The 17,562-nt window shown below is 40.9% G+C and overlaps 1 protein-coding gene and 1 long non-coding RNA gene across 2 annotated transcripts; both read left to right on the top strand.

Moving 5' to 3' along the window:
- Nucleotides 1–597: 597 nt before the first annotated feature.
- Nucleotides 598–6,981, top strand: LOC306980726 (uncharacterized protein; the record flags this gene model as incomplete). Its single annotated transcript, XM_079580155.1, has 2 exons — nt 598–634; nt 6,617–6,981. Exons 1-2 carry the CDS (start codon nt 601–603, stop codon nt 6,979–6,981), a joined length of 399 nt encoding a protein of 132 aa, XP_079436281.1. The 5' UTR covers nt 598–600.
- A 4,109-nt stretch (nt 6,982–11,090) lies between these two features.
- Nucleotides 11,091–12,350, top strand: LOC306980774. The gene is made up of 3 exons (XR_013794046.1): nt 11,091–11,134; nt 11,587–11,940; nt 12,255–12,350. It is a non-coding gene; the product is annotated as an uncharacterized lncRNA (long non-coding RNA).
- The last annotated feature ends 5,212 nt before the right edge of the window (nt 12,351–17,562 follow it).

The raw sequence follows: 17,562 nt of genomic DNA, 5'->3' as shown, positions 1-17,562 counted from the left end.
CGTCCATTTTTTATAAATTTTTGTCACATTTTGTCACATTTTTCTCATTTTTTTGGTCAATTTTTTGTCATTTTTTGTCCATTTTTTATCACATTTTTGCCACTTTTTCATCAATTTTTCATCACTTTTTTGTCAATGTTTTCTCACTTTTTTCTCACATTTCCATCATTGTTTTCGTCTCAGTTTCGTTGCTATTTTCACAGCTTTTTTGGAGAAAATGTAATCGGTTCAGGTGGGAGTTAAGGGGTTAAGAGGGTACGCAGATGATGTCACAGCACAGAAAACAGTCGAGTAACAGAAGACAAATGAGGGTCAGGGTTGAGTTATGAGATGTATTATTTGTTTTGATAAATGTAAGATATTCTTTATTGATCTCACAATGGAGAAATTCACTTGTATTTAGAATGAAAATCTGATGTAACTCATTATAATCAGTTCTGGGAAGTTTGACCTTTCACCTCACCGCGTTACGGCCTCAGGTACCACTTCACCGCCTCTGTTTGGTTAAGACATAAATAAACTCTGAGTAAAAAGTGAAGAGAGAAGTGTTTTTTGTTTGGTGCTACAGAGAGTTCCTGGTTCAGATCTTTGTCAGGCGTCATGGGGACAGGTCTGCATTTATTACCGATTCTGGGTGAGTTTTCTCTACTTGTCAAACTATTATTTTATTGGTTATTCGGGTATAGTTAATATTACAGATAGAACCAAAGTAAATACCAGAAGTTTTGTAAATACAGTATGTAATACATCAATATATCAAACATACTCTGACCTTCCTGGAGCCATTTACATCAATGCCTTCAATGGTGCTTTAAGAAGGTATGCAGATGATGTCACAGCATAGAATGAAGATCCTGTGACATCATTAGAATCACTCAGAGGCTCAGCTGCAGTGACCGGGTTCAAAACACAGCTCTGTGGAGTTTGACCTTCCTCCTCATCGCTTTACTCCTTTCTCCTCTTCACAGCCTCTGTTTGGGGAACATGTAAATAAACTTACTGCAAAACCACAAAACTAAAGTGAAGAGAGAAGCAGATTTTGAGCGAGGGCGGAGGCAACACATGAGGAGGTGTGTTAACAAGTGCTAAACAAACTGTCTGGTTTAGTCTTGATCAGTCGTCATGAGGACAGGTCTGACTTTAATACTGATTCTGGGTGAGTTTTCTCTACTTCTAACTACCTACTTTTTGTTTTTTTGCTTTGTCTTTGTCTTGTACTTGTTATGGGTAAATGATCAGTAGTTACGCAGAGATAGATTAAAGATTAGCGATATTTTGAATGCGAAATCGCAAACAATTATTTGGGCACGACAATATTCTTTGCAGCACAATATCAACAACAACAAGGATCAGTTTAGCAGCTCATGCTTCAGTTTTCCCTCAAATGTAAGTGTTCGAAATGCGCACAGTCGACTGAATCATGATTTGAATACCTATATTGCAAATCTAATAGTAATGGAAATACAATAATCAGCTTAAGACTTAGAACAGTTTGAATCAAAAGCGATCATAAGAAAAAATGTCTGAGGCGCTCGAATCTAGGATTTTTTTTTTTAAAGTCCTTTCTTGCATCATGGACCGGCCTACGCGCTTCGACCACAAATGCTTCATCAGGGCAACTGTTAGGGAAATACTAAAGGAGTCCGGAGGAGATGTGGATGGAGAGACGGGACACGGTCTGGATGTCTTACATGTTAGAAGTTTATTACCGTATTACAGGCCTGGAGACATTTGAACAGTCAACACAATGTTCAGAGCATTGATCATTCAGAGTCTGGGGATACTTCCACATGAAGAGAGCTATATAGCCTCGGTTAGACGTAGGCACTAACAGTCTACCTCTCGGACAATGTGCCACGTTGACTAGGCCACAAGTCATGTAGAAGGTCGGCGCCTGAATGTTCCCCTTTGACAGTACAATATGATAAGATTCGAAAGGAATGTGCTATGGCCGAATTAACTCTATAATTCTCCATCAGGCATCACATGTTTTTCATCAAAATACTTCTCAGAATATTAACAGTTGCATAGCTTTCGAGAATTGTGCAGCCATTAAATGCAGTTCCTTTATTTTGCTGCTTCCGGTTATTTATGTGATTAACATCTTCATTATTCAAGAGTTTATTTCAGTGCGTTCACTAAAGGTGTTTCTGTGGCTCATGTGTTGAACAGTGCTGTGTGGTGGATTACCTCCTGGACTCACAGGAGAAAAGGTCGACACAGTGGCTGAAGGAGGAAACATCACAGTCAGATGTTTGATATATAAACATGGAACTTCACGGAGCTTCTGTAGAAATGACTGTGAGGACAAAGAAAACATTCTGGTTGAGATGTCATCAACTAAGACACAGCAAAGCAAAGGCCGATACAGTATTCAATATGAAAAACGTGCATCACCTCCTCATGTGATGCGAGTGAGCATTACTAATGTGGTGAGCTCTGACTCTGGGATGTACCTGTGTGAAACCAGGTCAGGAGCAGTACCAGAAGATTCTTTAAAATTTCAAATTACTGTCATCACTGGTAAGTTTGTGTTTTATCTAAATTGATGTAATAACCTTTTGTGTGTGTCTAAATAACAAAAACTCCCTCTTAAAGACCTTCATATCTCGTACATCAACAAAATGAACCAAGAATGAACCTGGCTCTGTCCATTATTCAGACTTCATTTCTGGATTACACATAGATGCATCACAATTTGGAGCATTGTTACAAATACAAATCTTTACATCTGTGTAAACGTTGAAAATGAAAGACATGCATGTGAGCATTAGTAATGTGGTGAGCTCTGACTCTGGAACAAACCACAGTGAAACTAGTAAAGACAGACTGTGCTTTTTCAAATCGCTGTCACGAAAAGGTAAAGTTGGGTTTGTTTATTTTCACAGATTAATGCATAATCTGTGAAATACTGTAACCTCTTAAAGCTCGGTTTATTGTATTGTTTTTATATCATGTCACATTGTTCCAGCTACAACCTCCTCTGCTCCACCTTCTGTTACGTCACTGGTGTATACTGATGATGTTCCACCGACCCCCTCCACACCCCTCCCCTCAGGTATTTCCTTGTGTGTTTATAATAGCGACCCACTGTATAACGAGAGCGTACTGTAACCTCTTAAAGTTTGGTTTATTGTATTGTTTTTATATCATGTTACATTGTTCCAGCTATAACCTCCTCTGCTCCAGACATGTTTCCCAGACCTTCTGTTACATCACTGGTGTATACTGATGATGCTCCACCGACCCCCTCCACACCCCTCCCCTCAGGTATTTCCTTGTCTATAATAACGACCCACTGTATAACGAGAGCCTGACAGTGAGCACCTCCACAGGTCACAGTCGTCTGCTGTGGCTGCTGCTGCTGATCCCCGTCGCCGTGGTGATGACCTCTGCCCTGGTGTTCCTGACCTGCAGAAAGAGGAGGACACGGAGCGGTGAGCCGAGGCGCTCCAGAGCAGAGGTGAGGTCTACAGCAGCTTCACCTTCCAGAACATCACACTGACTGACTGGGGGTTTCTTTGCTCTGTTTCCCTCCAGACTGAGCTGTATGAGAACGTGGGCCCAGAGTCTGCAGAGGCCACTTACCAGAGCCTCTGTGTGGACACTATGGACCACGACCAAACCTACAGCTGCATCAGAGACACAGCAGGAACACAGACTTAACCTCCACTGCCCCCTGGAGGCAGCACATTCACATGTTTAACAGACTTCTCTATAAACTGCTTATTATCTGTATGAAATGTATTGTATTAGTCATATTAAAACTATTTACATCAATGCCTTCAGTGATGCTTTAACCTCTTCACTCCCACCTGAACCGAGAGGATCTTTTTCCTCATGTCATCAGATTTTTTTTCCATCATTTTTTTGTTGGGTATTCAACTCATTTTTGTAACTTTTTTGTCATTTTTGTCACATTTTTGTCATTTTTCGTCAATTTTTTTATCACATTTTTTTGTCACTTTTTTGTCAAATTTTTGTCCATTTTTTTTGTAAATTTTTTATCACATTTTTGTCATTTTTTGTCACATTTCTGTCATTTTTTCGCGCATTTTTTTTAATCAATTTTTTGTCATTTTTTGTCACATTTTAGTCATTTTTTTGTCAATTTTTTTGTCACATTTTTGTCAATTTCTTGTGACGTTTTTGTGACATTTTTGCCACTTTTTCATCAATTTTTCATCACTTTTTTGTCAATGTTTTCTTACTTTTTTGTCACATTTCCATCATTGTTTTTGTCTCAGTTTTGTTGCTATTTTCACAGCTTTTTTTCCAGAAGCTTTTGGACTGGGGTAAAGCCAAACTGGAGAAAATGTGCTCGGTTCAGGTGGGAGTTAAGGGGTTAAGAGGGTACGCAGATGATGTCACAGCATAGAAAACAGTCGAGTAACAGAAGCCAAATGAGGGTCAGGGTTGAGTTATGAGATATGTTATTTGTTTTGATGAATGTAAGATATTCTTTATTGATCTCACAATGGAGAAATTCACTTGTATTTAGAATGAAAATCTGATGTAACTCATTATAATCGCTCACAGCTCTGGGGAGTTTGACCTTTCACCTCATCGTGTTACGGCCTCAGGTACCACTTCACCGCCTCCGTTTGGTTAAGACATAAATAAACTCTGAGTAAAAAGTGAAGAGAGAAGTGTTTTTTTTTTGGTGCTACAGAGAGTTCCTGGTTCAGATCTTTGTCAGGCGTCATGGGGACAGGTCTGCATTTATTACTGACTCTGGGTGAGTTTTATCTACTTGTCGAACTATTATTTTATTGGTTATTTGGGTATAGTAAATATTTCAAATACAACCAAAGTAAATACCAGAAGTTCTGTAAATACAGTATGTAATATGTAAGATTTACCTCTATATTATCAAACATACTCTGACCTTCCTGGAGCCATTTAAGGGTCTTCCTGTTGAATATGCTGCTCATATTTGGCTTAAAGTGTAGAATACAGTAATACTTTTCCATAACTACCCTTCAATTTAGTTCATTCTCTGTAAAGTAAAATGAAATTAGTAAATCGCATATTGATAACTGTGGATAGCCTATTGTATGTCTAATAATGTAGACGCTCAACAGTGGAGGCCGAGGCCCCGCCCTGGGGACGGAAGTGAAAATCACATTCAAAATATCCATAGACTTTTCAAAAAATAATGATATCGAGGGTTTAACCTCTAACCCTCCGCCTTAACCAAGCACCTTTTCTCCAGTTCAGCTTTACCCAAATCTAAAAAACTTCTCAACTGGAGCGTACAGCATTTGAAAGCTAAGACCTACAACACTGATCGTAACTTACCCTATGACATAACTCGCTTATGTCATAGTTTTGAAGCGTTTTTGTCAACTTTTTGTAGCTGTTTGTCATATTTGTTGCTTTTTCATCTCTTTTTTGCCGCTTTTTTGCCATGTTTCGTCTCATTTTATGTTGCTTTCTTGCTGTGCTTTTGTAGGCTTTTCGTCCTATTTTTGTCAGTTTATTTGTTGTATTTTCACAGCTTTCTTTTTTACCCCTTTTTTTTTTCGCGTTTCCGTCACATTTTTGTTATTGTGTTATTGTCACTTTTCCTGCTCGTTTTTGTTGCTCTTTTTTCATCTTGTGCTCAGTTGGATGGAGGTTAAAGGGATATTCCAGGATTTTTGACATAGGGCCTCATTTCCTAGTTATCCAGAGTCTTTCTGATTTCTGGAGATATTTTTTTTTTGTAATTCATGCAGTTCTTCTATTTGAAGAGTTTCGTGGCGCTAGGCTAGTGCAAGGCTAGCGCATTTCTATGGTATCAGCTAGCCTGCATTAAAAACAGTCTGATCCGCTCCACAGAGCACCTGAGGCAAATCACTTATAAAACCAGACTAACCATATAAATGTCTGTGTCCATAGAGTAATTTTAACCATTTTGCATTAAAAATAACTTATACTTGAGCAGCATCAGCTTCGTGGTTGTATAAGCTACGCAGCGGCGGAGTGATCTGCTAGAAAATAGTCCCTCAAAATGCGATCATTCATGTGATGCAAGATCAGTTATATTCCAAACATGATTCTATCGACACAGACATTTATATGGTTAGTCTGGTGTTATAAGTGATTTTGCCTCAGGTGCTCTGTGGAGCGGGTCACACTGTTTTTAATGCAGGCTAGCTGATACCATAGAAATGCGCTAGCCTTGCATTAGCCTAGTGCCACGAAACTCTTCAAACATAAGAACTGCATGAATTACCCAAAAAAATATCTCCAGAAATCAGAAACACTCTGGATAACTAGGAAATGATGTCCTATGTCAAAAATCCTGGAATATCCCTTTAAGAGCTTAAAAGAACAATAGCAGCTTTGTGGTAATTCCATGGACACGATTTATAAACCAAAAAGTTCTAAAAGCATTTTTGCTGTATTTCAAAGTATTGTGTATTCCCTTTCTTGTAAATTGACGCTCTATGGTCAGTATGTGTAGCTGAGTAGCCTCTCCGTCTGTGGAGATTTAGAATGGACACTGGGCGGAGCTTCCACCGTTGAGCTCTACTTGCAGTCTCCTGATTCTGTTGTTCACGAAACATCATAGTCGGCCAACTGTGGATGAGCACAAAGTCACAAACTGACGGGGTTCTGTGTTGAACAGTGCTGTGTCACGGACTCGCAGGGAAAACGGACGTCTACACAGCGCCTGAAGGAGGAAACGTCACGGTCAGATGTATGATCTACGGAGATGGAACCACGCTGTACTTCTGTCAGAACAACTGTGACGACATTCTGGTCTGGACCTCCGGGACGAAGACGCAGCAAAGCACTGGCCGGTACGCCGTTCAATATGAGGAAGGCCCAACGCCTCCTCACGTGATGCATGTGAGCATCCGGAACGTGGTGAGCTCGGACTCGGGGTCGTACCTGTGTGAAACGTGGGCGGGACCAGTGAAGACGGACTCCGTGCTGTTTCAAATCGCCGTCACCAGTGGTAAGCTTGGGTTTGACAAATCCGATTTCTGAAATACTGTAACAGCTTAGGTTTATTGTATTGTTTTCAAGTACATCATGCCGTATTGTTTCAGCTACAACCTCCTCAGCTCCAGATTTGTCTCCCAGACCTTCAGGTATCTACGAACCTGCGTGTCTATAATAACGACCCACTGTATAACGAGAGCCTGACAGTGAGCACCTCCACAGGTCGCAGTCGTCTGCTGTGGCTGCTGCTGGTGATCCCCGTCGCCGTGGTGATGACCTTTGCCCTGGTGTTCCTGACCTGCAGAAAGAGGAGGACACGGAGCGGTGAGCCGAGGCGCTCGAGAGCAGAGGTGAGGTCTACAGCAGCTTCACCTTCCAGAACATCACACTGACTGACTGGGGGTTTCTTTGCTCTGTTTTCCCTTCAGATTGAAATGTATGAGAACGTGGGCCCAGAGTCTGCAGAGGCCACTTACCAGAGCCTCTGTGTGGACACTGTGGACCACGACCAAACCTACAGCTGCATCAGAGACAGAGCAGGAACACAGACTTAACCTCTGACTGTGGCCATGTCTGATCCTGTCACTGTCTCTGTCTTTCATAAATGATTAGAACAGATTTTTCCTTCTGTTGAACTGAGTCTTCATGCAGGTCTCTCTGTGTACATATAAAGTGCATGTCTTGTATTGCTCATATGAACAATTTATGGTAATATTTCACTTAATTGTTGTACTTTCTATCATAAAATTAGTGTGAGTAACAAGGGCTCATGCAGTGAGCAGCAGGACTAATGCGCTGCTTGTTTTTTAAAGTGGACCTGTCATGCAAAATGGACTTAGTCAGGTTAGTCAGATTGTTGTTTTCTTTGTCATAGTTTAAATGTAATCTTCTCATGTCTTTATAGTTTTCTGTTTATCTAAAGTTGTATGTTTTCTGTTTCTTGTTGCATGATCGAAGTTGTGAACCTGTTCATAAACATGGCAATAAAACCGATTCTGTTTCTGATTCTGAGTAGTATTTCCAGGTGAAAAAAATATATACTTAAGTATGTTCAAATTGAATATAATAAATACATTTTTGGTATCCAACTTAAATTAACTTTTAGTGTGCTATTTTGGAACAACTTATTTTGTATTTAATCTATTTAAGTTGAATTTAAATTGCTATAAAATTCAATTCCAAGTGCTTTATGTAGAATATAAGTTACATTTAAATGCTCTATAACATTAAAATTTCCCCTCCTGGAATCGCCAACACAATGTAGTGAAGGAGTTTGAGCCCGAATGATCCTGGAGCTCTGTTGTCGGGGGCTTCGTGCCCCTGGTAGGGTCTCCCAGGGCAAACAGGTCCCAAGTGACGGGTCAGACAAAGAGCGGTTCAGAAGCTCCTTATGAGAGACCAACAGGCCCGTTTAATCATGAGGCCGTCCTTCTGTGGACCCACCACCTGCAGGAGGCGCCATAAGGGACTGGTGCAGTGTGATTTGGGCAGCTCCAGCAGCACGACCTGGCAACGGACAAGTGGAAGAAAATGGATGGATGGATAACATTAAAATTTAATACATAAAATCAAACATGCTATAAGTAGATTAAGCATGTGTAAAATAGGTCCACTTAAGCATGCAAACGTATACTAAATGCACTTGGAATTTAATTCTATTGCAATTTCAATTCAACTTAAACACCGCCACACCGCATAAAATATTATCCAAAATATAAAATTGAAATACAAGCTTTTATTTTATGACAGATATTTTCAGCATTGAAAAATATCTCAAACAAACATGTAATTTTGTAATTTTGCTGTGAGTGGCCTCAGCTCTCCTAAGACATGAAATAACTTTACCGGGAGTGGGTACGTCTCCAGCTCGTTTCCATGGAGATGTGATTAAAGTCAACAGAATTTGAGATTTAAACAGATAAGGTTCTCATCCAAATCCATTCTTTGATTATCCACTGCAGTAATAGCATTTTCTGTGTCGAGCTGGTAACAGTATAGTTACGCAGTGTGACTTTAAATAGATTAAATAGAAAATAAGTTGTTCTTAAATAGCACACTAAAAGTTAATTTAAGTCGGACTGAAATACTGAATACTGAAAATGTATTAATCATATTAAATTTTGAACATACTTTTTTTTCACCTGGGTAGAAATATATTAATGCTAAGTTATTTTTCACAAGTGTATTATGTGTATTAAGTGTAATTAAAAGGAAATGGTGCTTAAGTATACCTTTAAAATAAAATTTTAGTTTCATTTTAATGAACTTATATTAAGTACACTTTATTGAAATACATTTCAAACGTACTAGAGAAAAACAAGTATACTAATAATATATTGAATACTTCATTTTCACCTGGGTTTCACAATGTTCATGCAGTTTCAGCGTTCATGATTTTCTACATGGCAAGTGGTATTTACCATAATAACGAGACCACATGAAGGCAGCATCAATCCTTGGACAAAGCCATTAAATGTAGCTGTTTCTTCTTCTACAGTGTCAGCGCCTCGTTCTGTACTTCCTAATTACACTCATGTACCTGCGCCCAACCTGGAAGTTATTTTTCAATAAAATTACTCCTGTAGGTGTCAGTAGGGCTGAAAGATATATCGTATTGATATTGAGATATGAACATTCAAGATAATAATTTCGAACAAGCAATGATATATCGTTATCGTATTGATATCGAAATATGAACATTCAAAACATCCATCCATCCATCTTCTTCCACTTGTCCATTGCCGGGTCATGGGGGCAGCTGTTGGAGTTGCCCAAATCACGTTGCACCAGCCCCCTATGGCGCCTCCTGCAGGTGGTGGGTCCACAGAAGGACAGCCTCTCGATTAACCTGTTGGTCTCTCATAAGGAGCTTCTGAACCGCTCTTTGTCTGACCCGTCACCTAGGACCTGTTTGCCCTGGGAGACCCTACCAGGGGCACGAAGCCCCGACAACAGAGCTCCCAGAATCATTCGGGTGCTCAAACCCCTCCACCACGTTAAGGTGGCGGTTCCAGGAGGGGCATTCAAAACATTAAAATCGAAAAAAGCAAATACAAACAATATATATGGATTTTCATCAATAAAACTGCACTCTTTATTATTACGTTTTTATTTTTCTGAAAAATGCTTGTTTTCACCTAACCCATAGTTATATCGTATCGTATCGATATCAAGATATCTGGCATGAATATCGAGAAATTTTGTCCATATCATTCAGCCCTAGTTGTCAGCAGGAGGAGCCCACTCAAGATTTTCAGCCGCTCTTTTGCCTGCATTGTTACTATTTGGTTTGTTGCAAAAATTAGGTTTTTAAGTCTACTTTCGGCTCCACATGCACGACACGTTAACACTCAAATACTATATTTGCTTTGTTTGTCAAACATCGAGGTGTCATGTTTGAGCTGAAATTGGACAAACAAGTCAATTCTATGGTCAAATCTTCAGCTGCGTCTTTTAGCAAAGGTCAAACCCTGAACTCAAAAAGGCCACACATGCTTTTATCAGTTTATTTTTATCAGAAGACAAAATGACTGATTCAAAGCAGACTAAAGAAAATAGCCAAAACCTGCAGGTGAAAGTGTGTTGGACTGTGATTGTAGATTCTATGAACTCGGGCTGGGTACCGTTACATTTCTTCCGATACCAGTGCTTTAACGATACCTACACTCAAACATTTGTTATCGAGAACCAGAAAACACAACAATAATGTGTAGAAGTTCTGCAAATTTACAATATCGGGTTCATCTCCAAGAAATGTGTGAACAATGGGGAGCAATTTGGGAAAAAATAGGGGGGGGGGAATGAATATATGGAGTTTAAAACTAAAAACTAAAAAGTCAAGCAATGTCATTTTGGGAAGTTTCATTTCGATGACTTTTTCGTGCTTTTCATGCCCTGAGGAAACCGCAACCATCTATGCCACATGATGAAATCAAATCTTAAAATATAAACGTTTACAGAAGTGATTCTTTTTTTCAGTTTTTCTTTCACTTGTGCGCACACACCCACACACAGCCTCTATTAGGTGAAAAAAAAAAAAACTAAGAGTGAAACCACAGGATGAAGTGAAGAGAGAAGTAGTTTGTGAAAGAGGGTGGAGGCGACACATGTCCAGAGACTTCCTGATTTAAAACAGCAAGAACAAGTTGAGCTCCGTCAGTCACCATGAGGACACATTCACTTCTGACACTCTTTCTTGGTGAGTATTTTCTCCCATCCCTTCATAACTGCTCCTCAGTTTATTTCTTTATCTGTAAAATAATATTCTATCTGTTCACAAAGTAGATATTTAATCAGGTAAACACCTTACAGTAGTCTCCTGTTGTTCGTACCTTTTTTAATGATAAACATCTTCATCCACCTCCCGCGGGAGGTGTTCCAGGCATGTCCTAGTGGGACAAGGCCTCGTGGAAGGCCCAGGACACGGTGGTGGGACTATGTCTGGCCTGGTGTCGCCTCGGGGTCCCCCCAGAACAGCTGGAGGAGGTGTGTGTGGACCGGGAAGTTTGGGCATCTCTGCTGAGACTGCTGCCCCCGCGACCCGGCCTCGGATAAAGCGGAAGAAAATGGATGGATGGATCTTCATCCACATGTGTGTATTAGTGCAAAGACATAAACTGATGGTGTTTCTGTGGCTCATGTGTTGAACAGTGCTGTGTGGTGGATGACCTCCTGGACTCACAGGAGAAATGGACGTCTACACAGTGGCTGAAGGAGGAAACATCACAGTCAGATGTTTAATATATGAACATGGAACTTCCCGGTTCTTCTGTAAAAATGACTGTGACAGCAACGGAAACATTCTGGTAGAGAGTTTAAGGAGCAAGACACAGCAAAGCAAAGGCCGATACAGTATTCAATATGATCAACATGCATCACCTCCTCATGTGATGAGAGTGAGCATTACTAATGTGGTGAGCTCTGACTCTGGGACGTACCTGTGTGAAACCTGGTCAGGAGCAGTACAAAGAACCTCTGTAAAATTCAAAATTAATGTCACCACAGGTAAGCTTGGGTTTCATTTATACGTATGTGATAATATTGTGTGTGTTCAAAATGTACATATTTTTTCAGTACTAGTAGTATGCCCCTGTGTCTAAAGTCTAAATGGTAAAAAACCTCTACATCTAATATATCAACAAAAGGAAACAAGAATTTTGAACCTGGCTCTAAAATTCTGATTTCCCTCCCAGGATTACACATAGATGCACTGTCTGTAATCTATAGGAAACGTTTTGAATGTGTCCCTCATTCACCTGCGCAGTCTCACCTTTATTCAGCTATATTGTTATGTCTTGATCAGACTAATTTTTCCCCAGCTGCGACACCTTCAGATTCAGCCACTGCTTCAACATCTACTACCACCACCACACATTTGTATAAGGTCTCATCCACATCTACATCCACATCCACAGCCACACCTACACCCACACCTGCTCCTGCTGTCTCCTCAGAGGACCACCCTGGGACGAGAGAACCGTCATCTGGACCTCCGTGGACACGTGAGCCCTGCACCCCCTCCAGTTCACACTACAGGAGCCTTTTTACTCACCAGTGTCTGCTGTGACAGGTGTGACGCTGGGTGTGGCTCTAGCGGCTGGTCTCATCCTGCTCTCCGTGACTTTGTCCATTCTGTACTGGAGAAAGAGAGTCAACAAACCGACAGGTGGGTTACAGTAATACATTCATATATCTACTGTCTCTGCGTCTGATCTGTTGTTTTGCTTTTGCACGTTTGCATTACAGACTCCAGAGAAAACGCTCAAATACCAGAGGTGAGTGACTTAATCATTCCCAGCAGAGTGCAGGGTAAGTGGGACCCGCTCACTCACGCTCTTTCAATTTATGAAGCGCTTTCCAAGGCACTCAGGACTCTGCAAACTTTGTAATTATGGGACGTGTGTTGAAATGTGCACGGTAGGAGTAGCCAGAGTGCCGCCTCGCGATCTCCATTTTCAAATAGATTTTATTATTTCATACAAAAATTGATTCAGGCCGATTCATTCACTTTTATACAAACTTCAGCTCCAAACTCCATAACTCAGAGCTGTTTCGGACGAAGAAATGACTGTAAACCTGACAATTGTAAAGTCCCATCACGATTATTGAGATTGACCAAAGCAGAGATTGTAATTTCAATGAAATTTCGACAAATTGTGCCAAGCCCTACCCACAGACCTGGCACACATGGGCAGGGATCAGTTTAATAATTCTATACTATTAAAATCTCAATATGTAACATTTTAGTGAGTGACAGTGGTGAAAATGACCATATTTCACATTGGAAAAAAAAAAAAGATTGATTTCAAATAGAAAAGTGTTTAATAACAGGCTTTAGTGTCGGGCAACAGTGGAGCAGTTGGCAGAGCGGAACGTGTAGGTTGAGGGTTCGAATCCCGCCTCCTGCAGGTGCACACTGTTGTTGTGTTCTTGGGCAAGACAACCACCTTGCCTCCAGTGTCTGTGTGTACTTTGGTGTATGAATGGGTGAATTGTTTCCTTGCTATAAAGCACTTATTACTGCTAATGTAAGCGACATTGTTACTGGAGAGTTTACAGCCTATATGCCAGTGTGATTCCTCATTTTAAAGCCAAGACCACCTAGTTTCTAAAAATATGTGCAGTATGTGTTAACCCTATATATAGATATAAGTTGAGACCCTTTACCATACTCATTTGCCATCCATAAAGTTTGCTATTTCCATTCATCTTGTATAGCATCTTACATAATAATGAATGATCTGACAATGAACAATGAACAAAATAAAAATAATGCATTTGTTTTATATAGCGCTTTTCTGAAAACTCAAAGACGCTTTACATTACATTATTCATTTACTCCATACTTGATAGTATGAAATGCAGACGTGCTTCAGTTCACAGCATTTTCAAACACACACATAAGGAGAGGTCAGGACGCGTCATATAAACTGCTATTGTATTCAAGTTAAAGTTTAGTAAACATTAACTTTTTTTTTTTCCAGACAAACAATCTGTATGAGGAGATCCTAGATGAGAACAGATCTGCAGTGGTCTACAGCCTTCTGTCTCCGCCCCAGGCGCACAGCCAGGTAGGACATTTTGTGACTCCTGTAACTATAACTGCCTTATCACCAACCCTGCGGTCAGAGGTGCAACATAACCCAACCTCGAGAAGAGCAAAACAGGAACCAGGCCATCTGTGATCATCTTTTCAATAACCCCTTCCCTTCGGTTTGAGGAAGTTCTCGGTAAATGATTTGAACAGAGGCACTTTGACTAGTTTCCACATCTTCAACATGGTTCCCGGTTTTAGAAAATGTACATTTTATTCAAATAAACAAAATGCTCAGATAGCAGTTCTTCTCCTTGACAGATGGTCGCCAGTTGAAATCCAGCTCCACATGCATGGTCCTCTTTGTGACTTCACTCACATTCCCTGTACATGAGCACAACAAGACTGACAACAGTTAGGATTTAAATGCAGACGTTTCTCTCCTTTAGGCCTGTGTCAGATGTAACTTCCTTCATCTGTCTTTGTCCAGGCTGAAGAGGATTCCTGTAAAGACATGCACTACGCTGAAGTGGATGTGAATAAGAGCGGCGGCGCCCCCCGGTGTCAGACTGAGCCCGAGGCCGGTGTGCTGTACTCCACCATCAGCTCAGCGGAGACTCCACAATGAACTTTATGCATCATCACCTTTATTGTTTTAGTATGAAAGTAGCAGCTCTTGTGATGGAGCAACACAGAGTCTGGAAAGGGGAGAATGTAGTAAGTTCAAGGGCATTAAAACCATATAGATTATTGCAATGACAACAATAACTAAGACAACATAATCTGAATACTTGATTTGAATGTATGTTTATGTTTACATTCTTTTCGATATCTTATGTTGATTTTTTTTTTTTTTTTTTTCCTGTAACTCAGGAAACACTTTGGCCTCAAAATAAATTACTTTGTTTTTTGAACATGAGTCTGAATTCATGGTGGATGAAAGCAGAGATAATTCAAGTAACCGCAGCAAAGTGGTTGTGCACACCCCTAAAGGTCCCCGACCCGTACCCTTGGTTGGGACGACCATAATAGTCCCATTAGTGGCAAGACACTAAATGTTGTTCAACCCTAAATCATGGGACTTTTATGTTCTAAATGCAAACAAGATAAGATAAGATAAGTTAATAATAATAATAATAATAATAATAATAATAATAATAATAATAATAATAATAATAATAATAATAATAATAATAATAATGGAGACATTTACTTTATTACTTTATTTATTTACTTGCATTCGGCTCGTAGAAACACTCAGAGTGTGCAAATAGGCAGGAAATGTGAAAAACAATTAAATAGTAAATAGTGGCATCTTATATACCATGACAACCAAGGACTATGTGGGGACAAAAAGTATAAACAGTAAATAATAAAGTTAGCAGACAATAACAAAAATGCTGTAGTCAGTGTTAGCGGTGCAGGTTTACATCATAGTGCCAGTGGCTGATAAAGTGACACAGATAATGATGTAAATACAGGGGTTAAAACATTTATTCTGTAAAGGGGTTATTGCACATGTTACTGACAGCAGTGGGGATGAAGGACCTGCTCCTTCATGCACTGAGGGTGTCTCAGTCTGCCACTGAGAGAGCTGCTCAGCTCTTCTACAGTCCCCTGCAGTGGGTGGGAGGTGTTGTCCATGATGGAGGTGAGCTTGGCTAACACCCTCCTGTCCCTCACCTCCTCCACAGAGTCCAGGGGGCAGCCCAGGACGGAGCTGGCCCTCCTGACCAGCTTGTTCAGTCTGTTCTTGTCCCGCTCTGTGCGGCCTGGGGCCCAGCACACGGCAGCGTAGTGGAGAGCAGAGGCCACCACAGAGTCATAAAAAGTCCTGAGCAGAGGCCTGCTCACTCCGAAGGACCTCAGTCTCCTCAGAAGGTGAAGGCGACTTTGGCCCTTCTTGAAAGCACTTTTTTCCTTTAAAGTGATAGTCTGTAAGTGGGGAAAGAGTGAGTGTGAAATCTGAAAGTAAACAATCAAGTTCCTCACTTCCTGATTGGACCAGAAAGCCCCTCCAAGTTTACAAGAATGCGGAGAGCAGAAACAAACTCTCAAAAGTGAACAATCAAGCAAACTGTCTGTTTGTTTGCGTTTATTCGTCTGCTCTAAAGGAGCATGAGAAGTGTTACTTTAGAGCACTTCTCATGCGTTTTTACGCCTCCAGGAGGCGTAAAAACGCGTCATACCGCGGACATTTATTTTTGCCGTCATGTGAACAGACACCTCCACACAGTTCATGCACTGACTTGGCTTTCACGGATTGACAATGACGACCCTGACCTCGACTGCTCTTCTCCTTTGCAGCATCAGTAAGTGACATTACTTGGTTATTGATATATGATACGAGGCTGCTTTTACTGTCAAAGGTACATACTGTGTCTTGGGCTTGGAGTCGTCGACAGTGGAAGTGCAGTCTGGTCAAAGCGCCACTCTGCTGTGCTCCAACTACACCAGTGGCGTCATCTCAATAAGCTGGTACAGAGCGGTGAGGAGATCCACACTGAGCCGAATGTCCGTTATCTCCAACTCCATTGAGCCTGCATCGTATAAAGACGGGTTTAAAGATGGTAGATTCAACATGACGTCCAACTCATCTCACATCTTTCTCACAATCAGCCCCGTGAACAGTTCAGACTCTGGTTTCTATTTCTGTGGCCTTGAATTATTCATGGGACTGATCATCAAGAATTCTACTTATTTGGACGTCCATGAAGGTAAAGTTTTTCTTTTCATGTCTGACACTCACAAAAGCTATTGTTTCATAAAAGACATACTTTGCATCTGGCTTACTCAGTTTGTCTCAAGTCATGTCACAAGGTAGTGTTGCACTGTGTCGAGTCTTTTTGTTTTGTTGTGTTTTGTCTTGAAATGAATGGATACTAATTCAATGCGTAATATACCGGTATGTTAGAGAGGCGTTTACAGAATGAGTTTACAATATACTCCGCACTCCTCCCCTCAGGTATTTCCTTGTTTTGTTTATAATAACGACCCCCTGTATAACAGTGAGCACCTCCACAAGTTGCAGTCGTCTGCTGTGGCTGCTCTTGATCCCCGTCGCCGTGGTGATGACCTCTGCTCTGGTGTTCCTGACCTGCAGAAAGAGCAGGACACGGCGCGGTGAGTCACAGGGGAAGGGCCCGGTGGCAGAGTGGTTAGCACAAACTCAAACAAAAACGACAATGAAGGCGAGTCGCTCCAGAGCAGAGGTGAGGTCTACAGCAGCTTCACCTTCCAGAACATCACACTGACTGACTGGGGGTTTATTTGCTCTGTTTCCCTCCAGACTGAGCTGTATGAGAACGTGGGCCCAGAGTCTGCAGAGGCCACTTACCAGAGCCTCTGTGTGGACACTATGGACCACGACCAAACCTACAGCTGCATCAGAGACACAGCAGGAACACAGACTTAACCTCCACTGCCCCCTGGAGGCAGCACACTCACATGTTTAACAGACTTCTCCATAAACTGCTAATTATCTGTATGAAATGTATTGTATTACTCATATTAAAACTATTTACATCAATGCCTTCAGTGATTCTTTAAGACAGGATGCAGATGATGTCACAGCATGGGAAACAGTCGAGTAA

The sequence above is a fragment of the Gobius niger genome (assembly GCF_951799975.1).
Source record: "Gobius niger genome assembly, chromosome: 21".
NCBI classification, from domain to species: domain Eukaryota; kingdom Metazoa; phylum Chordata; class Actinopteri; order Gobiiformes; family Gobiidae; genus Gobius; species Gobius niger.
The sequence above is the reverse complement of the archived record's forward strand: the minus strand, read 5'-3'. Positions and strand labels throughout refer to the sequence as shown.